Raw genomic sequence first — 15,439 nt, 5'->3', positions numbered from 1 at the left:
AATAAAACATATTTGCTAATGCACACTCTACTTCTGGCTGGGCTTACATTACATCCATTTAGGTCTGTTCATTTGGGATCATATATCCTCTCTGCCACCTTCTTCTCACCTCCTCAGTTTATCGCACTTCATTGAGACTTCAAAACACTGAAAAGACCGTTTATATAATCGGTATAAAAATAAATTTATCTTTACAATATAAACTGATGATTACTTCTAATATTTTTTGATAAGCTTTGGTGAAGTGTTACAAATTACTCTAGTGATCATTTCAAGGAGAGAAGTCTAGGAGCCATAGTTTATGGAAGCAATGTTATAAAATGTTTCTTAACTAGAACATTTAGACTGTTTTAAGGAAAAATGTCATAATGTATCAAATAGAAAAAAAGTCACCTGGTCTTTAATTCGAGGACTTCTCTCACTATATCCATGGGCAAATCCTTTTGCTACTTCAACCATAGTATTTCCTGGGTCAATCACTCTCACCTACAATTCTCAATTTTTTCATGTCAGGGGCTAAATGACTCATTCCCCTGCTCTTGTTAACTTCCTGTTTCAGTACTTCCAACATGATGCAAGTAGATTAAACTTCTTTAGGTATTGAATTTTCTGCATCAGTTCTTGGCTTTGAGGCCAAATAGTTCAAGTAGAAAATTATGGGCTTGGCCTTGGATCCTAGCCCTGTTGTTTCCTTCGCTATGTGACCATGGGCAAGCTATTGAGCCTTTCTGAGGTCTAGTTTTCTCTGTCCAATATGGAGATAATACCTTTCCATCTTGTGAGGAAGCTGTGAGTATGGAATGAGATCACATATGTAAAGCGCCGGTATTAATAACTAACAATTATTTTATCTTGCGAAACTTGTGCATTTTGGCTTTCTGATTACTTTCTGTATTAAAACAAGACCTTTTCCCCCCAAACATTCTCTTTCATGAACCACATTCTCATTTCTAGGCAATATGTACTTGAGCCTATCTAAAGCAGCTTGAGTGTTCTCAACATTGTGCTTGTGCATATGCTTCCATTTTTGACAAGAATAATTTTTACTCCTCCACCTTCCTTTAAAACTCTCCACCTTCCTTTAAAACTCAGGTCAGAATCCTCCTAAGTTACTGTTCCCTTGGAAAATTTTCTTGGATTAGCATTAACCCTGGTGCCCTTAAAAAGTCATATTTTGAGCTTTTACAGTATGTTCTCAGTTATTTTCTTTTCACTTCCTCTTGTCTCCTGCCTTTGGCATATGCCTCCCTTCTGCCGCTAATCGTAGTGCTTCCTCACTTTGATTTTTCCAAATAACTCTTTCTCCTCTAACATGCACAGAACAGGACCTATATCTGTGCTCCTGCCAAAGTCACTCCAGTGTTAAACCTGGTCTCTCAGGTGCAGTGTTTATGGAACTGAAACAAGAGATTTTGCTCCAGCACAGGTTTCATGGAGCAGAAAGTGAAGGTGGCCCCCTTTGGTTACTCATGTCAGCAAGACATTTGTCCTTCTAAAAGGCAGTCTTTTTGAAGGAAATGTCTTCTGTAGAATAGGCAACAGGAAAGTTTGACTCTGGTGAAACTAGGCATATTATATTGTAATCTGCAGAGGGCATGATTTTCTTGAAAATAATTATCCTAAATTGACATCCAGCATCTTGGATTTCATTTTTCCTTCTCCATGCTATGTGACTTGGTCTATAGGAGAGGATAAACATTCCCCAGTAGGTTATAGATTCTGTAGAAGGAAGGTTTTTAAATAGAAGAATTGTAATACCTCTGAGGTTGGTAGATTTAAAACAATTGCATTAATTTAGATTATTTCTTCAGAATGCTAAGCATTGTCCAATCTCCAGATTCAGAAAGTATCTACTGACACCCAACTCTTGAGGCAGACTTTGTGTTCTTTTTTATGTCCATACAATAGCCCTATGACATGGAAATTATCATCAATTAGTAGGTAGGGACATGGAGGCTTAGGGAGGTTAGATGTAACTGTGGCCACACAGTTATTAAATGAGCCCTTCTTTCAAATCTAGATACTCTTCTTTTAACTGTGCTATTTTGCTTTATTTTAGGTATCCATTTTCAGTTGGAGAAAAGCTCCAAGTGAGTTAATTACAGTGGATATAAAAAAAGGAATTCAAATTAGTAATATCATTATCTCTCTCTGTTTCTAGTTTGTGCAAAGCAGGTAACTGATGAAGCATCTTCCACTCGAGATTCAAGCCTTACTAACACAGCAGTGCAAAGCAAGTTAGTGTCTTCCTTTCAGCAACACACCAAAAAGGCTCTTAAACAGGTAAGATAGCCGGCGTTTGTCCTTTGTCCTTTGGTTCTACCTACTTGAGGTAGTGGGTTTTATGTGGAGAAAGTAAAATTAAGTAAGAACGTAGCAATCAGAAAGCAATAGGGGTGTCCTGAATTTACCCACTTCCATAATATTCAGTGTACTGATTTTAACCTATGCCAGAAACTGGGAGAGGCTTGGCTGAGAACTTTGATGGGAAATAGAAAATGTGCTTGGAAAAATGTGCCTGGAAACAAAAACTTGTATTAAGATTTTTTTCTGTCTGACTTACAGTAAACATACTGGGTTCATAAATGCATTGCATATTTTGAAAATAATGTCTCTATTTATAACCCCTTTTATCTAATAGTTGACATAAAAACTAAACCAATAATTTCTTTCTCATTACTGAGATGCGTTAAGTTACAAATAGGAAAAGGAGTAATCGTGGTTTACTTACATCTGGATATCCATCAGTGAGTGTTTGGTGCTGAATGGAGGTTGACTTTGCAGTGTCATCCTGATATTACATAAGCAATCTTGACCTGTGTGTCCTTGTCCAGAGATGATGGTGGGAGGTAATGGTTATAAGGTTGGGTTCTGGACTCTGACATACCCCAGTTTCAATCCTTGCTACTCAATGTGTGACACTGGGCAAGCTACTTTTTTTCTCTGAATCTCAAATTCCTTCTCTAGAAAATGTGGAAAATAATAGTACCTTTCACATGGGAGTGATCTGAGAGTTAAGTGAGGTGATACGTTGAAAGCATGTGGTGGAATGAGTGCCTAGCCCATAATAATCACTCTAAATGTTAGTTGCTGCTGCCCCTCCAGCAAATGCTGAATTGTGCAGAGAAGAGAGAAAGAGATGCTGTGGTTATATGAGGACATGGCATGATGGTATACTAACGATGTCAATAAATGAGAGACTGACAAATTTAACCCTGAAGTCGTGGTTTTCCCTGTGTAACTGCTTTCTTCTTGCATTGTTTATTTTGATCCTTCTATGACAACCCCCTCCACCTTACCTGTTGCTGACCCCCAGCAGGTCTAGGAATAAAAGTATCATTCTAGTGATATATTTAAAGCAAGGAAAGAGAAACCATGTTTTTAAATAAAGTTAAAAGTTTTTTAAAAGCCCACCAACCTATAAAACTTCTTAATATTCACATTCCATCTCCTAGACTTAAAATGCCTCCACCTACTTCTCTCTACTTCAAACAAGGAAACTTAGGAAAGAAACTTAACATTTTTATACTGAATTATGTTACCATTTTCTGTATTAATTATTGAAGTTGCAGTATTCCCATTCTTTGGTATTATATTTAAGGTAATAATAGTGTTTCATCCTACATAGGCAAACAATCTTTGCTGAGCTTGCCATTTATATCATTGTTCTTGTGAAATGTTTTAGACACCAAAAACCAAAACTGAATTCAGCGTTGAGATTCTTTTTAATTGATGAAATAAAGGATGGATGATGGTAGGGAAGCCTGGAGAAAGGCTTATTCAGGCAGCAAAGAGGATGCAGATAATAAAGTACTAACTAGGATAGAACAAAAGATGCGAAACTGGATACTGGTAGTCATAGAATTTAAGAAACATGGATGCGATCATAAACTAAAATCCTACTTCTGAAGAGCAGTGATTTAGAAAATGTGCACACCATGAAATCTGCCTGTATATGAATGTGAAGATACAGATTCAGATCTCTGTATTGTTATGGCTCATTATTTTTTACTTTCTTCATTTGATTTCATACCATTTGAATATTTTTTACATTACTAAAACATTACACAGCTTTGAGGTAGTGGTTTTTTGGTTTTGTTTTGTTATGGAGCATGTGTTCATGGGAAGTGCCACCTGCTTGCTTAGGATCTAAGCTTTGTTTTAAGAATCCTGTCCTGTAAGCTTTTTAATGTCCTGAAACATCTATTTATTAACTTCTTAAAACTTCCTATTGTATAACCAAGTAACAAATTAGTTACCAGGAGAATATGGCACAATATATAGAAAATATGCTAATGTTTGATTAATAGTCAAATTCATATTGGACATACATTTAGAAGGAAAGCTGTTCTTTGCAGAATTTTGCCCAGATTCCCTGTAATTGCTGAATTTCTTAAGACAGCATTTCAAAAATTGACTGAACATGCAGCATTTTAAATTGTAGCAGTCTCAGCAAATCTGCAGCTTTCTATTTTTTGGATAGTTGAATGGCTATGACCATGTAGAGTTCTTTGTAAGTGTATATATATCCATATATATACCCATATATATAGGTGTTATGTATTTGTGAATGTATGTTTTGTGTGTATATGAATATGCATAAGTCATAATCTCATGAATGTATGACCAGCTGAATGACTCTAATAATAATTACATTAGCTGACATTTACTTTTCTGAATTCTAGACATTCTACTCTGCATTTTACAAGTACTATGCCATTTAAACCTCATATAAATCCTTTAAAGTATGTACTAGTGTCCTCATTTTTTCAAATGAGGAAACTAAGGCCCAGAGAAGTTAGATAGCTTGCCCAAGATTGTCCAGTGAGTAAATCTTGGAGATGACACTTGAAGCCAGAATCATAGTTTCAGATTCTGCCCTCTTAACTAATACTGCCTTTCAGCATATAGTATGTAATAGGCTAGATGAATTTTTGACATTATCCAAGGAAATTTGCATTCTTGAGTGTATAGTGTAAGGAAAGCAATACAGCATAGCCATTAAGAATATTCTTTCTAAACACAGACTGCTTATGTTTAGTATCAGCACATATTAATGGTAGGCACTCAAATATGTGAGCTCTTATCATTTTATTAGAAGTATATTCTGAGGTAGTAGGGCTTTAGTAGTTCAACTGTATATTGGCTATTGTAGATTCTTAGAAAGATGTAGGTGAAAAAAACAAAACAAAACCCAATAGCTTTATAAGATAAGTGTAGTGAAAAATAGTAATTTAAAACAAACCTCCATGCAAAATAAGCCAGACATATTCTCCCAGATCTGAAGCCCCCACACCACAATCATATGAAGCATGTTGCTATAGAGAATGAGTTCTTTTACTTTGTAATACTGTTAATTGCAGTGTAATTATAGGCTGGACAATATGAAGACTGTAACGCCCCTTGGCTATTGACATGGAGTATTTTCATTGCTCCCGAATATTTGGGTCCCTTTGGCTTTCTAATCATCAAAATGTTAGTTAACATGATATGTTGGGTGTGACTGCATGAATAATATATTGTTATTTCAGTAGGGTTTTTTTCTGAATAAACATATTCAGAAGCCTCTGGAGAGTAGCAGATTGCTGATTATCACCTTGTTCCCTATCTTCTTTCTGCCTTGTTATTTTAGTTGTAATGATCCTAAAAAGTATGAAATGATTAGATTTTGAATTTTAAGGAAGGATAATTAAGAAAGATTAAATTTTGGAAGTTTTTAAACAGCGGAACCAGATGAAAGATTAAAGAAAGATGAGATCTGTTATGATGGGGTAACATGATGGAGAATAGAACCTTTCTATGTCGTTCCTATTGGCCCATTTGCCTGCCTTCATTATTTATTTAGGGAGGTAGAATTTATTCATAAAGTTGCAGGTCCTTTTCCCTCTTCATATCACAAAGCAGATATATTCTTGGTATTTTGCTTTAGCTTTGTATGTTTGACCAATACTGTGAAATTCCAAAGGTTATGTTGCATGATAGCAGTTTCTGAACGTGGGTGTTGACATTTAGCATCCACTAGCAACAATGCAAGTTGTTGGTGCCTGACACAGCCAGCTGTTTCATATGTGTGTATTTCTAATTATTTTAGCATTCACAGCATGTGATATTTTCAGATTTTTCCATGAAAGGCTTATTGCATTCAATGCATTCTTAAGTTACATTGTTGGTGGTGTTTCTCTGTTAAAATAAAGCAGGCATTACTTGTTTATGCAAATTTCAAGTTAACACAAAAGCCTCTGATTTTAGATTTTATTTTATTTTTCCTCAGGATGGAAATGAGAACTCCTCCGTATTTTTAGAGTTATCTGACAAGCTTTCTGTTTCAAAAATAAAATGTTTATCTAAAGGTTTGTTAATTTTTACAAGAGAATATTATGATACGTCTCTAGAGGAAAGTGTGCTCAGTCTGCATCTTTTGATTTCTTTCTTTTTGCTTAAAGCCAGAATTGTAATTGTTGTATGATATGGTCTTCACTTTTCCTAGATTGGTTTAGCTCTGTCATGTTTGTTTCCTTTCTAAAATAAGTTTATTTCCAAGTTTAAGCCTGTAAATTCCTTTCATACTGAACGGTAGCTGAAAGCACTAGACTTGGCAAGTCCAATGGACTCTGTGTAGTTTGGGCGTGAGGACATTATAATGTAGGCAACTTGAAGGTACATTCCTTCATCGTGGACTGCATTCACACTTGCCATCTGCTTGTTTATTTAGGTTTTGATATTGCTTCTTTCTGGATTTGAAATGACAGGATTTAAAGTTGTTCAGTGAGATATTCCATTAGCATTCCAATGTAAAGCTAAGGCTTGAGTAGTTGGAGGTGCTTCGTTGATATCATCCCCCTAAAATGAATCTAGACTAATATAGTAAGACTTAATATGTAAATCCATGTCAAAATAAAACCATGTTGTAGATGGAGCAACAGAGCCACCACTAGCTAATTAATACCTTTGGTGTGGAATAGAAAAAGCTACCCCCAAACCTAGTTGCTGTGAAAACAACAAAGTCTCCTGTTTCAGGTTACCTTTGTGCAGAGCAAACCTTCCATGACTGTCTAAAGTGGCCCTCCTAATCTTATTTTCTTAATCTATTACATGGATTTATATTTTCCAGTCTGTGGGATACCCAAACTTAGATAAATTACAAGTTAAATTGCATTTAACTTCTATTATATTTATAATATAATGTAAAATAAGAATTTTCTTGTTCGCTTGAAATTTTAGCTAAAGCTCAAAGTTGAGGACGATGAGGTACAAGTATACCCTGTTGTGAAGGGAAGTACTGGACACAGCCTTGAAGGACTTAGTGAGAGAAGGCTAGATGGCCTGGATCATCTTCCAACAGCCTATGTATAAAATTGCTCTGTGGAGTCCCTATTTAAAACATCTTACCAACACTATTGTCTTTGTTTTATAGGGACATTTACCCAAGTAATTTATCCAGCATTACTCAGCTAGTTAGTTAAATCTTTCTCTGACTCTATAACCTTGCTCTTAACCGTTGTGCTACTCGGTCATTAAGACAGCTCTGCAGCAGCCCCCATTCCCCTGCAGGTCAGCACATTAGGAGAGGGAGATTTTGATACCTTTCCTGGGCAGTGATCAGGCTCACTTATTTGGGAGAGTGAGGAGCACTGGGAATAGTGTTTAGTGGGTATCAATGATTGGTGCCTTCAGGCTGAGTTTGGTTCAGAGTCATCTTTGTTTTGTCTGGCACATCGTTTAAAAACAGGAAAACTCACCTAAAAGTCCTAAAAATCGAGTTGTGTTGCTTCTCTTGAGTCATTACTGCTCCCTCCAGAGGGGTATGTGCATTCCCACTCACTCCAGCCTCCCCCTCTGTCATTGTCTTACCCCAGCCAGTGTGGTCCAAACAGCATTGCACATTTTTCAAGGGCTTGTGAGGAGACACACAGAACATGTGGGAGTCATCAATGTGCACACAGTTGCAGAAATACAGTTATATAACAGGAAAACCATGAACAGCTAGCTTCTTTACCTGCAGGTTGCACGCCTCACAAGGAGAGACCAGGAGTCAGTGTAAGGCAGGAATCGCTACAGGACCTGCCTTGTGAACACAAGTACCAGAGTTCTCCTATTTGGAGCCAGCTGGACTATGCCAGATATCTCAGTTGAGTCAGCATCCTTTTCCACCCTCCATCCACATTCTGATCTCCTTGAGGGTGTTCCCAGTGTCCCAAGTCAAATAAATTCTGCTTTCTAGAAAGTGAATTGGAATCTTCAAGGTAGCCTAAAATGACTATAAATGCAGTCAAGATCCCCTTCTGATAGCTGACCTCTGACCCTCCTCAGGGTTTACCTAGTAGCCTGCTGCTTCACTACTGTGACCAGTGTCATAGTAAACAAAAACTTCTCAGTTTTTGCTTATTTGCCCCTAGAAATGTATTTGGGGTCAAATATAATGCTTGTTTTTCAGAGGTATCAAATAAAAGCGTATATATTTTTAATATACTTAATCATTTTTCTTATATGGTGGGCATGTAGTTTTTGTCACCTACAGACACATGATGTTGTATTTTAGTATTTTTAAAAATATTGTATTAATATTGTTTGAATTTCTGAGTAGAAAATATATATTCAGAAAAATATTATTAAATGGGTTCAGTATTGATTAGCATTCCTTTATCCCTACCTTGGCTCCAGCTTGACTCTTTAAAATTCAAAATAGCTATGGATTTTTCTTCTTCTTATTATATTATTACTGTCATTATTTCTTTCTATCCAACTACTAATTATTCTATAGTGGAGTCTTCTCAGCTCTAAAGATTGAGGACAAAATTTTTGTTACTTTAATTATTATTTACCACAAATGATATAAAAAGGCAGGCTGTCTTTGACTTTATGATTCCAGCTTCTAGGCCTCTGTTTTTTTCACCTCTTTTTTCCTTAATCAGCATTTTCCAAAATACACCTCCCAACCCTGACGTCAAATGAACATTTTTAAAATGCCTATTTCAATTGCCAAGGGGAATAGTGAAGATCTATGATGTATAGACTCCTAAAAACTGATCACTCTCTGTACAGGTTTTGTTGTTTTGTGAAGTCTTACATAGTGTGCAAAGATGGACTAAAGTGAAACTTAAGGCGCTGTGTTGCCTCCTTCTGTCTCATTGTTAGTTTGATAGGTTAATGTCTATAAAGGGCTTTGAGTTCTTATACAAGGCTAGAGAGATGTCTGCAATTATGTGCACACCTTGATGAAAGAAAGAATAAATGTCTTAAAAATTTTATAGCACACATTCTCTTATTAAAGATATTAACAGCAAGCTAAAGGTGAGGAGGATGGTATCTTACTCATCTTTGCATCTCTTGTCCCCCCACAGTGCCTGGTACTTTCTAAAAGCTCCGTAAATGTAAGAATTGAAGCGAAGATGTCTCCTGTTATCATTAGCAACAGTATCATTTTTAATAGATTTCCCAAGCCATTCACTTCCCCATCTGGTTTTAAATCTCTTCTGAATATGTCTTCTTTCATTTCGAGGGTATTTGATTTGTCTCTTCTGTAGTTATTTGATTGCTAAATCTTATGATCAACAAGTTGGATGTTCAGCTAATACTGTTTGCAAATAAAATGACATCCTTTCTGACAGCAAGGAGATATACAGTCAATGCACTATTTCAGGAGATTATGGCAGCTGTTGGTCGAAGGACATTAATCAAGTAACTGCGATGTTATAAAATTGGTACAAATTACACAGAAAGCAGCGATAAAAAGGTTCGAGACTGTCTCTGGTCAGCCTTTTAACCTTTTGAGGAGTTTTAGCATTCCTATAACTGTGAATTTAATGTCTTTTCAAGTTTTGTGTACTTAAGACCCTTTTTATTACAGGTAATTTTCTGCGTAAAGCCATCAGCAAGATAAGCTGTATTTCAGAACTTTTAAATGTCTTTTAGTACATTATCATCACCATGGTTGATTCATTTATGAAACACAGAGCACTCCCATTTGGAGAGATTTATTCTTGTATCAATTTTTTTCCTGGATTTGCCAGAACGCCGTCATGTTCGTGTTCTGAAGGTTAATGCCCAAAGTCAAGCAGACAGAAGCCAAGTGCTGCAAGGTTTCCAAGATTAGGACTGATTCCCTTCACAGAAATAAATGATTCCTGCCATGTTCAGTGATTTTGTGCAGCGCTCCCCACGGCTGAGTGAGTGCATCAATACTGTAGTCCTTACCTGCTGTACATACTGATGACACTCGGTGTTCACTTGATTGACTGAGCAGTGCACTGGAGAGGACGCACCTGCAAGAGAAGTGCAGACACATATATTTTTATCCTGGTCTCGAAACATTTATTTTACATTTATTTTACTTGGGAGTCATGGTTTCAAATTGCATGAGCTCTCAAGCCACACTGCTAAGGTAAAACAAATCTTTAACTGCTGCTTTGTTTTCGGAATTATACCGAAAATGGTCTCAGGTTTATACCCTTTTGCCAAAGCCTGATTTTATGCTTTTGAGGGAAAAATCACATAAAGGTGACTGTTAAGAATCTTGACAAATCAATGACTCTGTGGAATTTCAGTCTCTTAAGAGGTCTGTCGAATCATGGGCAAATTGGATCGTTTAATTCAATTATGAGAAATCACTTTGGCTTATTTTTATGTTATATTTTATTATCCTGTTTTGTAGGCTTTGAGGCAGCAGCAGAAAAGAAGAAATGGAGTCTCAATGATGGTAAACAAGACTGTTCCTCGTGTTGTTCTGACACCATTAAAGGTGTCTGATGAGCAGTCGGATTCGCCTTCAGGTAAAGAGCTAAAATATTCTATGCTTGGCCAGTTTCTTCCCGGAGGAGACTTCCTCACTGACAGAGATGTCATGAATTTTCTCTAAAACTGAATAATATTTTCACTTGAGGTTTCATTTTATTTTTTTATACCTCTGACTCAGTGATTCAAAAATATTTTGAATATTTCACTCTTTAAAAAAAAAAAGGCACCAGCTTGCTCATCATCAAAGGATGTCATTTGCTAATGTCAGTAGGTGTTAAGAAAATGTGTAGTACTGCTCATGGATTTTTTTTGTTGTTGCTTTGGCTTTTGTTTGAATGTTGAACTTTAATGGTGGACCACATGCTGGTACGTAATGCCCTCAAAAGCAGTTCTTCCGTGAGTGTGAATTTGTGTTTCAGTCCTCCGCTGCAAAATCAGGAATCCTTGATTAGTTTTTGTGTTCTGGCAACATTCTTCTCACCTCAGCGCAGCCCTGACCTTTTCTTCTAATTTACCTTCTGTCACTTTATCAGCTATGTCCCATTCTATTTATAAATTGAGGTTTGCATTTTCTGTTCCTAGTTCAACATAAAGTTATTAATAAAGACATGGTCTGTCCCTCTCTTGAAGCCTGTCTTCTTCCTTCATCTCTTTGTGTCTGGCTTGCATCATCTCTAAATAGTACAGTATTGTTGAAACTTATTCGTGCATTTTTACAAAAGATCTGAGTGTTTCTTTTAAAAGCTATCAGATCAGTGCACGTGTTTTTGACTCCGCTATTAGCCCATCTGTTCTTGCTTTTTGTCCTGTTTGATTGATTTATTGGGCTTTCTCTTTACATCCAGTAGAGGAATCAGATTGTAGCCCAAGGTAGTGTATTAACTGTTGGAAAAGGAGATTATATCTACAGTTTTTAAAACAATTTTAGATTTTTCTTTTCAAGGACAGCAAAAGGAAGATAATGACATAATAACTATTTCCTTTTATAGGATCCGAATCTAAAAATGGTGAAGCAGACAGTTCAGATAAAGAAATGAAACATGGGCAAAAATCTCCTACAGGAAAACAAACAAGTCAGCACTTAAAACGATTAAAAAAGTCTGGTTTAGGTAAGTGTTCAGTAGACTATGACATTTCACATTTTAGAGATTTCTATCTTTTTGAATGAAATTATAGAAAATTCTTATAACTTTTTTTAATGGTTAAACAAGAAAATTTAAAAATCTTTTCAACATATCTAAAGCAAAAAGGGTGTTAGATAAGGAAATGTAGTTTCAACAGAATGATCTTAAGCATGTTACTAAATTTCTGAATGATATATTGAATGAAGCAGAGGCTAAAGATAGATTTATGTGTATTTAAGTAATTATCTGCCAGGTCATGATTCTATCTAATATGCAATGTTTTGTTCCTGCAAGTGGGTTTCACTTTATTGGAATATACTGTATTGGGGAAAAAAATGCAACTTTTATAAATTGTTCATTGAACAGGAGAGTACATTGTCATTGGGGTCTGCTGCAGTAAAACCGCTCTGCCTGCCTTTTCATCTGTGCTGCTTGAAATTATGCAGTAGTGCTTGTCTGAAAAATAGTGTAGAATTGCTGAGAAGTGTGGGAGACACAGTCCATGGGTCTTGCAAGTCAGCACCAGGTTTTCCTCTGAAGATTTCCTTCTTCATAACTTTTCATCAGGAACTCAACGGCAGCATTCAGGGAAGAAGGGATATGAGAGTTAAAAAGACAAAAATGAACCTATCTTAGGCTGCACATTCTAATTCTCGACCTAATCAGCCTTGTTGGATGTCTAGACCTAAGGGCTTCATTTCTTTCTCTTAGTTATTTCATCTCTGAGTAAGGATAATGATAATGACCTGGATCAGTGTAACATTTTCTAAAATGGCTGGTAGAAACTACAAGTTTATTGACCTGAACTTTATTACTGGTTCTGCCACTTACTTTCTTGACAATTTAGGGTAATTCTTATTTGCAGAGTTTATCTGTTTGTAAAATTCAAGCAAGATTTTAACCCATTTATTTATTTTTTTAGTAAAGATTTATTGATTACTATTTACCAGGCATCTTGCTAAATCCTGGGAACAGAATTTCAATAAACATCTTTGAAGAGGATTTATATATCCTTAGATAAGAGATCTTTGGGAAAGCAGAATTTATTTTTGTTTTAAATTCTTTAAACGTAGCATAATTACCTTTTTTGCGTTATTTCCAAGGCTAAATAATTTATAGTTATTGTCTAGCCCAGAATGTAAGACTGTGTGTTTGTGTATAATCATACTTACACATACACTGACGTATATTTTCTAGTCTTTTGAGTATTTTAAAGTAAATACTTTAATATAAGTGGCTTCTGAAATAGAAAACTATAATGGGAGAGTGATATGTAAAGAATGTACTAAAAAAAACCCAACCTTCCACCCAAAATACCATGGTATGATATCCTAAGTAATTTAAAAGTCAGTGACCTTCAGTTAAAAATGGTCTGCTACCAGCTTCAGTAAAGTCAATGCCATATCATCATTTAACAAAATTCAAGGCACAGGGCCCTCCCCGTTTATGTACATAGCTTGCTTCAGGACTGGAAGTTGACACAAGCATGTGCTCTGCTACCAGGATCTTCTCTGGTGCTCAGGTCTTCAGCCAGGATCTCTTGTTCTGATTGTTGTTACCTAGAAGTCCTGCATGCCGCTAAACATCTTACAGCTTAAAAATTCTATAGTAAGAGTAGTTCAGCCAACTTTTTAGCAAAGTAAAAAGGTGATAAAGGAGACCACCATGTTCTTTTTAACTTGCTTTCTTTTAGGCTACAAAATAGTAGAAATAATGAAGCTACTTATTGAAGGAATGGAGAAGTGAAATCATATTCACTGCCCATATTTAATGCGACGGTCTAAGCATTTTGACAAGTTATCTCATTTAGTCCTTACTTCAGTTATGTACAGTAGAATGATTTCCATTTTGCAGTTGAAGAAACTGAGGCCCAGAGGGTTAAGGAGGTTCCCTATAAATGATGCAGCTAAGATACAAGTTAAGGCATAGCTAGCTCCAAGGTCTAAACCATTGACCTTGGATATGGTCTGAATGTCAAATCATCTTGCCCATACTGTAGACCTGTAGGCACCACTGAGGAGCAGCACACCACTCTATGACGTGATAAGTCAGCCATAGGTGTTAAAATGCAGGTACCCTAGTTGCACGTAGAAGGGGAGTGGCAACTGTCAGATTTCTTGGCTGATCCTGTAAAATCAGATGGAGGAAGAAGGTGGGATTTAAAATAAATCAGTTAAGGTAAAAATCTGTCAAAAATAAACCAAAGGTGATTACTGGGAAGGAACTGTGACTGACTGACCTAGCAGGCAGCTGAGTGGAATGGCTTATTTTGTACAAGGGAAGTCACTGGTACTTAGTAAGTCTCCAATATCTGCCCAGCTATAAAATGAAGAGTGGAAAATGTAAAATGAAAGAAAAAGCCTTAAATGTGACCATCTCCAGACAGTAACCCCTGTCTCTTTTAGAAAGTAGTGTTTTTGATATTCTCTGACCTTAGGAATCTTACAGAGTAAAAGATTCTTTATGCTGTGAAGCATTTTAGAATCAGGATGGTATTTAGTATTCCGTAAGGCATATTTATGTACATTTTGCTCTCCCCTCTTTGCCAGTATGTTGTTAATTCCTTGGAAATAGCGACCTTCTGTCCATCTTTGTAGTCCTTACTGCACCCATTACATCCATCCTGTTTTGTAAGTGCTGGATAAGTTTTGTATTAATTATTTATAAGTAACTGAATGGGCTAATAAGTTTGTCTGGATAAATGAGGCATCCTGTAGGTAACACAGCTATGTATATACCCTTGATTAAAAACCATCATGTGCTTCTGGGGAAGCTCATTCTTTGTTGAACTAATGTATGGCTGCAGAAACATTGCAAAGATGATGCCATCCAACATCCCATAGCCAGCCAGCCAGAGAGAGCTGGTTTTCCCTCATCTGTTTCTCCCACCAGAGTCAGGCATCTAATTCATACAGTTTCTGAAATCTGGTTTTAACCTTCTCTGCCTTCCTACGTAGAGGTAACTGTATGTAAGTCCTAACCTGTTGAAACCATTGTGAATTAAAACAAATGCTATAAGTTTGTTCTAACTTAAATTGGTAATTCTAAAACTAAATCCAGTCAAAATCAGACTGTTGGGTGTAAGTCTAAATTTTCATCCTCGTTGTGAGATTTTCCTAACGATGTAAAATAATTCTGATTGTGCCCTGAGTGCTTCCTTTTGGTCTGTGGCAGTTAGTTAATTTGTCGCATTGCAGGATATTCACCCTATTCAAGGTATAGGTTTCACCTGGGTCTTGGAATTTCATGTCTGTAGCCCAGGGCACAATGGACCCCAGACTTCCTTGAGGACTCTGCAGTACGGGACCCACTGCAGACCTCCTTGGTTCCCTTCATATGCTCAGCTTCCCTGGGGAGGGTTAGGAGCATACAGTAAAAAACCTATTGAGCTTGTGCCGGCCCAGTGGCGCAGCGGTTAAGTTCACACATTCCGCTTCTCGGTGGCCTGAGGTTAGCCGGTTCGGATCCCGGGTGCGGACATGGCACTGCTTGGCACACCATGCTGTGGTAGGCGTCCCATGGATAAAGTAGAGGAAGATGGGCACGGATGTTAGCTCAGGGCCAGGCTTCCTCAGCAAAAA

The 15,439-nt window shown here is 36.8% G+C and overlaps 1 protein-coding gene across 1 annotated transcript in view; it reads left to right on the top strand.

The window, feature by feature from the left end:
• The window catches only part of ASXL3 (ASXL transcriptional regulator 3), a 165,648-nt gene that overhangs the window by 80,548 nt on the left and 69,661 nt on the right, over positions 1 to 15,439 (top strand). Inside the window, exons 5-7 of the mRNA XM_070513245.1 lie at positions 2,162 to 2,283; positions 10,652 to 10,769; positions 11,724 to 11,843. Coding sequence (XP_070369346.1) covers positions 2,162 to 2,283; positions 10,652 to 10,769; positions 11,724 to 11,843 — 360 coding nt within the window. The remainder of the gene's footprint in view (positions 1 to 2,161; positions 2,284 to 10,651; positions 10,770 to 11,723; positions 11,844 to 15,439) is intronic.

The sequence above is a fragment of the Equus asinus genome, chromosome 7, assembly GCF_041296235.1.
Source record: "Equus asinus isolate D_3611 breed Donkey chromosome 7, EquAss-T2T_v2, whole genome shotgun sequence".
Classification (NCBI taxonomy): domain Eukaryota; kingdom Metazoa; phylum Chordata; class Mammalia; order Perissodactyla; family Equidae; genus Equus; species Equus asinus.
This window is presented reverse-complemented; position numbering and strand designations above follow the sequence as displayed.